Source organism: Hemicordylus capensis, chromosome 6 (assembly GCF_027244095.1).
Source record: "Hemicordylus capensis ecotype Gifberg chromosome 6, rHemCap1.1.pri, whole genome shotgun sequence".
NCBI classification, from domain to species: domain Eukaryota; kingdom Metazoa; phylum Chordata; class Lepidosauria; order Squamata; family Cordylidae; genus Hemicordylus; species Hemicordylus capensis.
In genome coordinates, this window is record NC_069662.1 from 351,018 (window position 1) to 361,695 (window position 10,678).

At 64.4% G+C, this 10,678-nt stretch overlaps 1 protein-coding gene across 1 annotated transcript; it reads right to left on the minus strand.

The window, feature by feature from the left end:
* Positions 1 to 769: 769 nt before the first annotated feature.
* On the minus strand, positions 770 to 7,973 carry TRIM56 (tripartite motif containing 56). The gene is made up of 2 exons (XM_053263500.1): positions 7,843 to 7,973; positions 770 to 5,022 (listed from the first exon to the last, which is right to left on the minus strand). Exon 2 carries the CDS (start codon positions 4,995 to 4,997, stop codon positions 2,898 to 2,900), a length of 2,100 nt encoding a protein of 699 aa, XP_053119475.1. The 5' UTR covers positions 4,998 to 5,022; positions 7,843 to 7,973; the 3' UTR covers positions 770 to 2,897.
* Positions 7,974 to 10,678: the final 2,705 nt, after the last annotated feature.

Here is a 10,678-nt window from a genome sequence, read left to right on the forward strand (position 1 = left end):
AGATAATGTCTGTGCAAGAAATCTATGCTAATCATTGTCAATGATGGCCACGCTATGCCTACAGGGGATCTTTCAGTTGCGGTCTATAGAAATCCCACCCTAGGAGAACACCTGTAGATTTAGTCTTTCTACTGACACTTGCTCCCCCTCCCGCTCCCTTCCAAGTGCACAGTTTGCAGAAGATGGGATTCAGATTTCTCTGAACTGGCCAATATCCTGAATAATTAAAAGACATTGTCCAGAAAGTAACAGCTTTGTCACCCCTTCTGGGGAACCCAGGAAAAGATGAGATTTGAATAGATCTCTGAACAGATCAAAGGGAAATACACTATAAGAATGAGGCGATTAGACAGAGAGTGAGCAGTCTTGTGCCTACGGGCATTTACGCTACCTGTCTGTGACTTCTACTGCGCAGTGAGAAGCCAAGACTCCCCAGCCATGGTGCTTTCAGCTGTGATCTGAGCAGCTGCAAAACGTTCCTGTCTCCCGCCAAGAAGCCTCTTGTCTCAGCTGAAGAGATCCACCGCTCTCAAGTCTCTCTGATCCTGGTCATATGCTGCTCCATTGCAAGCCTTGGGTCCCCTCATCCCTTCCCCTTCTCCTGCCCCCCCTTCACCTCTCCCCCTACTAATTTCCGATCCCCCAAACCATACCAGCCCTTAGCCTCCCTCCCTCCCTCCCCCTTTTTTTCTGTCTGTATCTGAATTGTATTAGGCTCTAGGAAGATTTAATTGCACACACATGTTAGTTAGGCACATTACACTACACCTTGAATCGGAAACATGTTTTTATTTGTCCTGATGAACAACTTTTTTACAATAAAGCCCATTGAACTTTCTGAGTGTGTCTCTCTCTGTCTCTGTTTGCGCGCCCAGATCCTACATGGTCACCATCTCCAAGAACCAATTCAGTTTGTGTATGATGTGACTTTGCCTCTTTCCCTCTGAGCATGTACAGAGTGCGAAACCAGGTGTAGTTCACAACAGGAGCAAACGCAGCTGTGCCTCTTTTGGCAGCCCCTGAAGCTCCTTAGGATGCTCCTGACGAGGAGGGTAGGTGGTGGGCCAACCATAGCCAGTACAGGGCGGGTTCTCAGGCCCCGCACACGCCACTTGGCCACCAGGATGATCCCTGTAGCTGCATGTGGGGACCAGCCCCCGCCACAGAGACCCCATGGCCTGCAGGGCCCGGGGAGGAGGCAGGCAGGGAGGCCCAAGTCACTGCCCAGCGGAGCTAGCCCCATGGAGAGCTCCGAGTCCAGGGGTGGCAGCCAGCCCCAGGGCCAGGGTGTGGAAGGCCAGGGCACCAGGAGGAGGCGACTCTGGGGCTGGGGAGCAGGAGGAGCGGAAGGAGAGCCCCCCCCATATCTTGGCTGACCTGCCATATCTACGTACAGCCTGATATGTGTATCCCTGAGCAGTGAACGGAATTGGAAAGAACAAATATAACACAGAGTAAAAACAATGGTAACAATTCCACAGATTAAAAAGCTCAATCAGTTCCACAGGATAAAAACAAATTGAACAGTTTGAAATTAATTTCAAAATTAAAAGCCTGAGAAAACGGCTGCGTCTGGAGGGTCCTTCTAAAAGCAAGCAGAGGTGGAGAGGCTCTTACTGTGACAGGGAGCCTCGGCCAGAGCCCTGAAGGCGGCAGCCACAGAGAGGGCCCGGCCAGGAGCCCAGGAGGTGCACGGGGACCTTGCAAGGTGCCAGGTAACAAAGGCACGGATCATAGGAAGGGGAGCAGCTTTTTAAAATTTATTTTACATTTTATATCCTGCTCTGCCTCCAAGGAGCCCAGAGCAGTGTACTACATACTTAAGTTTCTCCTCACAACAACCCTGAGAAGTAGGTTAGGCTGAGAGAGAAGAGACTGGCCCAGAGACACCCAGCAAGTCTCATGGCTGAAGGGGGATTTGAACCTGGGTCTCCCCGGTCCTAGTCCAGCACTCTAGCCACTGCACCAGGCCTGGCATGGGCTGGAAGAGGCGGGAGTTCCCCCTGGACAAAATGGGCAAGGCCAGCGATGAAGCCAGCTGGTGCGGGCAGAGGGCAGGTGGGGAGCAGAGGGCAAGAGCCACCAAGGGGGGAGCAAGCCTTGGGGGCAACTCAGAGGCCCATTTCCCAGGCCCGGGAGGGGCCCGTCTCCAACCACCCTCCCAGCCTGGACAGGGAGGAGTATGGACACGAGGACCGTGCGGGTCGGAAGAACAGGACACCTTGAGCTCCTCAGTCTAGCCATGAAGATTGTTGACGTTTCTTAAAAGAAAACCATCCCGTCCCACCCCCCGAGCATGTGGCCGGCCGTTCAAGGGCCGCATCGGCATTTTGGCACAGCGGAGTCAGCCTGAAGCTGCGCGAAGGAAGGCTGGGCCAGCAGCCACCCACTGCTCGGGGCCTTCTCCTCCCTGAGGGTCCGGTTCTCTCCCCGCACCCTGCCGACCTTGGCCCTCAGAGACCCCTCAGAGTTCTTTCCTAGGGCCTGTTCTCTGTTGGAGCAGGGAGGGGGCTGGGCCCAAGTCACAGCCTTCCCCCCCCCCAGTCTCGTCCCTTGGCCGGGGGGGGGGCGAGGTTCAGGCCCCCTTGCAAAGTCTCCAGCTGACTTGCCTTGAATGGGCCCAAGAGCTGGAGGCCTGGGTGTGGTTATGGGGCCAGCCAGCCCTTGCGGGGCCAGAGTCTGCTGTCACCCCAGTCCACTGCATGGGCCTGATGCCCACAAAGAATCCCGTTTGCCCCCACTGACCATGTGCGGCCTTCAGACCCCCCCCCCCCCGCTGTGAGGCATTGTTATGCTCCTCCCAGACACACTGGCACGACTACACTCAGGGGCGGCTGCTTGGGATCTCTCTCTCTCACACACACAGAGACAGCCTACACAGCCTTCCCCAGACAGAGTCACTTGCCCTGATACCTGATCTTGAAGATGTGGACAGTCCCGTTGCTGAGGGCCACCGCAAAGCGCCCCTCCCGAGTCACGGTGGCCACCCGGGGCCGGTCAATGTTGTCCTCAGCGGTGAGGAAGAGCCCCAGCTGCTCCCCATCCTTGGAGAAGGCGGCCACCTTGTTAACCTCCCGCAGCACCACGTAGACGGTCCCTGCGGCATCGGCACAGACGGCGCCCGGCTGGCACCCGCTCAGCTGCTCCGGGCGCAACTCGGCCACCAGCTGCCCGCTCCGCTGCAGCATGACCAGGCTGTGCCGGTACCAGTCGGAACCCACCAGCCCCCCCTTCCAGCGGGCCAAGAAGACCAGGCACCGCTCCTGGCTGCCGCCTTCGGGCACCACTTTCTGCACCAGCCGCCCCTCCAAGTCGTAGACCTCCAAGCGCCCAGCCACGCTCACCACCACGTGGCCACCCTCCAGGGCGGTCACTGCGTGGCTGGCCTGCCCCAGCTGGAGGGCCTTTTGCCACACCAGCCCCCCCTCCCCGTTCAAGAGGTAGAGCCGAGACCCGGCCGTGAAGGCCACCTTGCTGCCCACGGCAGCCACGCTGAAGGGGGCCACGTTGTCCGGCACCGGGATGGTGCCCTTGAACTCTCCCTGCAGCGAGAAGCGCTTGAGTTTCCGGTTCATGGCATCAGCCACCAGGAGCTCAGCGGAGCCAAAGGGGCAGATGCCGGTGACCTGGGGCCGTTTCTTGTCACTGGGGATCTTCACCCAGAAGCTGCACCAGAAGAGAGGCCTGGGGGTGAGCCGGGGGGCTTCTGGTTCCCTGGCAGGGGCTGTGGGGGCTTCTGCAGGGCCAGGACCCCCCTCACCCAGCAGGGCCCCCTGCCCAGGGGTCTCCCCAGCTTCTCTCGGGGAGGGCGGCTGCTGCGGCTGCTGTGGCTGTGGCTTCCTCTTCTTCTTCTTCTTCTTGGTCCCTTTGGTGGCTTCCTCCTCCTCCTCCTCCTCCTCCTCCTCCTCCTGGTCGCACTCCAGGCGGAAGAGGCTGCCGCAGCTGCTCTGCAGAAGCTCCAGCCGGGGCAGCCGGAAGGAGAGCGGCTCCCAAGAGAAATCCCGCAGCTGCCTCAGCCTCTCGGAGATCATCTGCTCCAGGGAGACGACCTCCGCCTCCCGGCCCAGGCCCAGCACCTTCTGGGCAAAGGCCACGGTGCTGGAGGCCACCTGCTCCTGGAGCTCCAGCTCGGCCCGCAGCGCCCCGCAGGCCTTCCTCCGCTCCGCCACGCAGGCCGAGAGCTGGCCCAGCACCTCCTCCTGGTGGGCCAGCAGCTGCTGCAGGGCCGCCGCGCCCGCCCGCTCCACCGCCTCCCGGATGGAGGCCTCCTGCCCCTCCAGCCGCTGCAGCCGCTCCTCCAGGCCGGCCCTGCTCCGGGCGATGAGCCTCACCTTCTCCTCCACGCCCGCCAGGAGGCCCGCGATGAGCGGCCGGCGCTCCTGGGCCGCCTGAGCCAGAGGGAGGCAGGGGTGCTCCAGGTGGGGGCCCAGGCGGCACTCGCGGCAGAGGGCGGCGGCGCAGGGCCTGCAGAAGAAGCGCAGCTCCTCGCCCGGGTGCTCCCTGCAGCGCGAGGCCTGCCGCTTGCGGAGCTCCTCGTCGTGCTGGCCGGAGAGGTAGCCCTCCATGGCGACGATGCAGTGGGCGTGGGTCAGCCGGGAGCAGCGGTGCCCGCGGGCGCAGGCCCGGCACATGTCGTCGGCGCAGTCCAAGCACCGGGACGCGGCGGGCTGGCCGGCCCCCCGGCCGAGGAGCGGGCAGAGGCTGCAGGTGGGCGGGGCGGCCGGGGCGGCGGCGGGGCGGGCCAGCAGGTCCAGGAGGCCGTTGATGAAGAAGTTGGTCTGCAGGCTGCCCACGCCGGCCGGGAGCGGGACCCGCTGGCGGCACTCGGGGCACTGCAGCGCCTGGCGGCCGGCCTCCAGCCTCTCCAGGCAGGCGCAGCAGTAGGTGTGCAGGCAGGGCAGGATCTTGGGCTGGCAGAAGCGCTCCAGGCAGATGGTGCAAGTCAGGAAGCTGCTGGTGAGGGCCTCCGAGAGGGAGGGGCCACCGGGGGCGGCCATTGTGGGAGGAGAGGACTGGAGCTGCCTGCAGGGAGCAAGAGGAGGCCCGGAGGGGTGAGACGAGGCCCAGCGGCCGGCCGGCCAGGAGCTCCCCGCTGCTGCTGCTGCTGCCCCCACGTCGGGCGGCGGTGGCGGGAGGGCAAGGCCTGCGGGTCGGGGCCCTTCCGCTGAGGAGGAGCTCCTCCGGCCGGTCAGCCGGCCAGCGGTGTCGTGCTCCCTCCTCCGTGAGGGGGGGGGCAGGGCTGGGAGGAGAGCTGCCACGGAGGGAGTGTGGGCCCAGGCCAGAGGGACGGCAGAGCGGCCATATGGGGACACGGGACGCTGCCCTCTGCCGAGGAGCCAGAGCCTCGGTTCATCTAGCTCAGAACTGCCGGCACAGACTGGAGCAGCTCTCCCAGGTTTCAGGCAGGAGTCCAGATCCTGGAGCGGGGGGCGGCGGGGGGGGGGCAGCATGGCTGTATCTGAGAGGCAGAAGGTCCCAGGCCCGGCCAGGGAAAAGCCCTGAGCCTGAAGCCCTGGCGAGCCACTGCTGCCAGTCAGGGTGGGCACCCCTGAGCGAGAGGCACCAAGGGCCTGGCTCAGCGTAAGGCAGGGAGGGCCGAACCTGGCACCTCCTGGCCCTCCGGGGACTGCCTTGCAGCGCTCACCTGGAGCCACCCATCCAAATGCAAACCAAGGGGGACTCTGCTTAGCAAGGGGGGCCATCCGGCCTCCCTGCCACAAGACCAGCTCTCCTGAGCCGCTCAGCTCAAGTGGGCTGAAGCCAAGGGAGGGAGGGAGCGGGCAGCGAGATTCCCGGAGAGTGTGTAGTGGGCGGCCACATTGGGGCTTTTCAAAAAACCAAGGCTGGGCTTCCCTCCGGCCCTTGTGGAACCCCCTGAGGAAAGGCAGGAGCCCCTGAGGGCCGAGCCCCCATCCCTTCCAGGGCCTGGATGGAGAAGGGAGACACCCCGAGTCTTGGGGCTGCAGGGCAGCAGAGCGGGGGGCTGCCCTGGCTTACTGGTTCCACGTATTCCATTGATAGACTGCCTGGCCAGGCCTGCTCAGCTTGGGGCCCCCAGCTGCCTCTGGACTACAACTCCCATGACCCCCTGCTGCTAAACAGTGGCCAGGGATTATGGGAGCGGTAGGCCAACATCGGCAAGAGGGCCGAAGTGGAGCGGGCCTGCCCTGGGTGGCTCACAAAACGGTGGGGAGGGCTTTCTGGGGAAGGGGGCGTGACTGGGTCTGCTGGGTGGCGGATCGAGGCCCGTGGAGAAGTGTCCACGTGCCGTGGCTGGCTTCAGCAGCAGCAGCAGCGCCCCTTCTGTGGGTGGCTCCTGCTTGCCTCGACTTCTCTTTCCGTGCGAGTCGCTCCTGGCAAACTGCCCTGCACAGCCCCACCCACCTGGGGGGGAGGGTGAGACATGATCAGCCCCAGAGGCCCCGACAGCAACACAGCCGATGATGCAGTGTGCACTCGTTTCTGAATATGCGCTTCAAGGGCAGCCCCACAGCAAGCGCCCTGCTGGGGCTGCCTCCTTGGAAGGGGCACTGTGGAAGCACCAGCCAAGGGTGCCCAAGGGAGGAGGAGAGAAGCTGGCCGTCTTGTGGCAGCAAGCATGAATGGTCCCCTTTGCTAAGCAGGGTTTGCCCTGGTTTGCATTTGGATGGGAGACCCTGTGTGTGAGCCCTGGAAGATACTCCCCTTGGGGGATGGGGCCACCCAAGGGAGAGCACCCGAGGGCTTGCATGTGGAAGGTTCCCAGGCCCCTCCCGGGCAGCAGCTCTGCTAGGGCTGAGAGAGGCTCCAGCCTGCACCCTTGGAGAAGCCGCTGCCAGTCTGCGTAGAGACAATGTTGAGCTAGATCAGGCCTGCACAGCGTAAGGCCGGGGGCCACATTCGGCCGGCAGGGACTCTTTTCCTGGCCCCGGGGATCCTGCAGCAGCAACACAGGAGCTGGGAACTGCCTGACATGCTTGCTCCATGGTGTGCCCGGCCAGGCTTCCTCCCCTCTGAGCATGCCCAGCATTGCAGCCGGATCAAGCAAGGACCATGCAGGGAGAGGAGAGGCCGCGGCCTTTGCTTGGGGCTGGCATGCCATGCGCGGGGCGGGGCGAGGGGGGCACTGACGGAGCAGGGCCAGGAGCAATTCTCTGGCCACTCTCCTTGGTTACAATTCTGGGCCCATTGACGGCGGGCGAGAGCCGCAAGCAACTGGTCGGTTTGTTAATTTGAGCGGCACCACGTGCTCAAGCCGGTTTGGCCTGGGCGCCCGCAGCCAAGCGGGGGCTGGTTTCGGCCCAGCAGGGCACTTGCGTTGTGCAGCAGCCCTGAGCAGGATGGAGCCTCTGGCTGCCTCCGGGGGAGGCCGCTTCCTCCGCTGCCCGCCCGCCCGCCCGCCGCACTCCTTCCGAGGAGGGCGCCGCCTGCCACCACGGCCCCCGGAGTAGTAGCAGCAGCGCCCCAGAGGCAGCGCTGCTGACCAAAGCCGCCCCCCCGCCCCGCTAGCCCGGTCTGGGTGAAGGGAGCCTCCGGCTCGCGGCCAGCCCACCTCCCTCGGCGGGGGGCCTCTCGGGCTCAGGTGCCAAAGGGAGGCGGAGCGGAGGGTGGCCCGCCGCCTGCGTGTGGGTTGTTGGTGGCGCCTCCACGGAGGTTCAGCGGCTGGGTCCTGTCCTGGGCCCCCCCGAGCTGCCGCCGCCGCCGCCGCCAGCCAGTGCGGTGAGAGGCGGGTCCCGGCGGGAGTTTGCTGGCGGCCTACCGCGCCAGGCTGAGAGCCGCCGCCTGCCGCCAGGGACGGTTGTGCCGCCGAGGGAGCCGCAGCTCTCCCCGCGGGCGCAGAGAAGGGCACGGCGGGGGCTTTACCTGGTTGCGCCGGCGAAGAAGGGCCTCCTCTGGCTACGGCGGCGCCTGGCTGCCTCCTCGGCTTGGGGCAGAAACGAAACTGAAAGCGGCCGGGGCAGGGCAGGGCAGGGCAGGGGCGGCGGTTTCCGAAGGGCGCCCTGCGCTGGCGAGGAGGCGGCCTGGCCGGGGGAGGCCCCAGCAGCAGCAGCAGCAGCAGCAGCTGCGGGGAGCAGGCAGGGTCAGGGGAGGCCAGCCGCAGCCGGGCACGGGGCGGCTGGGCGGTGGGCTCGCTTGCCCGGCCTGGCCACTGGGCGGGGCGCGTCTGCTGCTGCGTTTCAGCCCCTTCCTCCCCGCGCCCCGCTCGGGCAGCCGGCCTTGGGGGAGCCCCTCCCCGCTTGTAAACCCACCAGCTCCTTGTTGCTCAGAACTTCCGGAAAGGAGTATTTGGGGAGTGAAATTTAACTGGGACAAGAACTCCTGGGTGTCCTATTTGCTTATAATGATAAAAAGAAATGCACACACTGGTTTGTTTCCCTGTAACACATCATTAAAGCAAGACCATGGCCCCTTTGGAGAAAGCTCCTCTGAAACCCATAGCTGGGGTTTTTGAAACCAGTTTGAAGCCAATGGGTTTAAGAGGAACTTGCTTCAAAGAAGGGTCTGTGCTCCCGTGAGTCTTCAAGCGGATTCATCGGTTGCTTCTGACGCCTCTTTGCCACTTTCCCTCTGTGGTTAACTATCACGCCATACTGATCATGTATGGATCACACAGGAATCTCAACCTGCTGTGGCCCCTCCGCACTGGGGGGGGGGGTCGTTGTTGTGAGGGGGAGCAGCACCCCAGGCAACCGCGGTCCCGGCGACAGCACCTGGCGGCCAGCAGCCCCGACCCTCGGACTGCACCTGCGTCATTAGCATGAGCAGCAGCTGCCTCGAGCCGAGCCGAGCCGCCGCCCCTTGCCAGGTTAGGCTCGGGATCGGGGCCTGCCTGCCACCCTCCCTGGGAATGCAGCTCGGCCACCTGCGCTCCCGGGGAAGCCGCGCCCGCCGCACTCGCCCAGAGACTCGGGGCGCCGCCAAGCCCTGGCCCAGCAGGCGAGGAGGGAGAGGGGAACGCCAGCGGGCTGCTGCTGCTGAAGTGCGCGGGGGGGGGGGTGAACGAAGCCTCCGAAGCACCGGCACTGGGGGGGGGGGGGATGCAGCGGCCCTCCTGGCGGGGAGAAGGAGGGCGGCCAGCCCAGGCTAGCGACCCCCCTCTGGGTTACAGGCTTGCCGAAGGGGAAAGGAGGACGAGTCGGCCCCCAGAGCTCGGCGGGGGCGGGGCGGGGAGAGGTCGCCCCCTGCAGGCTAAGCCGGAGAGAGCAAATCATTAAGCCCCCCCGACGGGACGGACGTAAGAGGGTCCGCTTCAGCTTGGCTTTGTTTGAATCCCGTTGAAGTTGCCTTGGGGGGGCGGGGCGTCGACATTTGCAAAGGGGGCGGGCTGGTGTCTGCACGCGGGACAGAGCAGGAGCGAATGAAATCGCCCCCGCCGCTCTGATGAGAGAGAGAGAGAGGAGGACTTCCTCCAAGGGATCGCCGGGGGGGGGGTCCGCCTCAGTCAAAATGAGCCCCCCGGAAGCGATGCCCCTCCCCCGCTGGCGCGGCTGTGGCGGCGGCGCAAGAGCGGCTCGGCTCTCCACCTTGGGCGGAAGAGGCGCGCCCCGCGGCCCGAAGTCTTCCAATGGGCAGAGCCGCAAGCCAGAGCAAATGGGCAGAGCTGCGAGCCGGAGCATGACCCACAACGGGGCGGGCAGGGCAGGGGGGCGGCTTCGGTTTGTTCTCTGCGGAGGAGGCGCTCTGGTTTGCTGCCTGAAGGTTTGGATGGGTTGAGTTGGGTTGCTCCGATGCCCGTTCGCCGTCGTCGCTCCCCTCCGGGGAAGGAAGGCCAGCCGCCAGGGCCGCTGGGGCCAGGCAAGACGAAGAAGACCCCAAGCCGCCTGGGCCCTGCCCGCCTTGGGTCTCAGCACCGCCCTCCTGGGAAGACTGCTGGGTGGGCGCCGTATGTGGCCTCACAACGGAGACAGTTAAAGTGGTTTCTTCTCTGTACATCACAAAGTCGAAAAGGGCCCCCCCTCCGTGTACTTTCTCGCCATGCTCAGAGGCACTCTCTGTGGCTTCCACCTGTCTCAACGTGTTTTGCTTGTTGGCGCTGTGCTGCTCCCGGGTTAGGGTGGCCCAGAAGTCCACGGAGGAAACTCCTCACCGTGCCCAGCTGAGTCCTGGCGCTGAGTCCTCTTCTTGCTGCTGCTCAGCCTGGAGAGCCGGCCCCAGGCCCGAGTGAGGATGTCCCCCCAGCGCCAGAGGGGCACCCACCTCGGTAATAGTGGAGCCCGGACCTAAAGGCCTTTGGAGGCCCCCTACACACACACACACAGACACGGGCAGCATTTCCAACAGGTGGGTTCCTGAGGGCACAAACAGCAACTGACCTCACAAGAACGCAAGTAAGGATATAGAACAGGTCCATTGGTGCAAATATGCCTCAGCCGAAACATTTCAACTCGGAACGGAACATATCCCCACCTGGCCCATTTCTTGCCCTGCTCCCCCCCCCCTCTAAAGCAGAGGTCCCGCCCAGCCGCCCAGCGCAGCAGCCACACCTCCCAGGACAGACTACAGAGAGTTTGCGGGGCCCCGGGGGTGTGTGGAGGCAGCCCTGGACTTCTGCCCGGAGGTCCAGGAGTGAGAGCGCCTCCGGCCCCCAGTGCCCGAGCCCCAGGCAGGCTGCTTGCCCTTGCCCTTGTCGTGTGGCCGAGGGGGCTCTCCTGTCCGTGGGCCTGTGCACTCCTGCAGGACGCCCCGTTTCTGGGGGCTG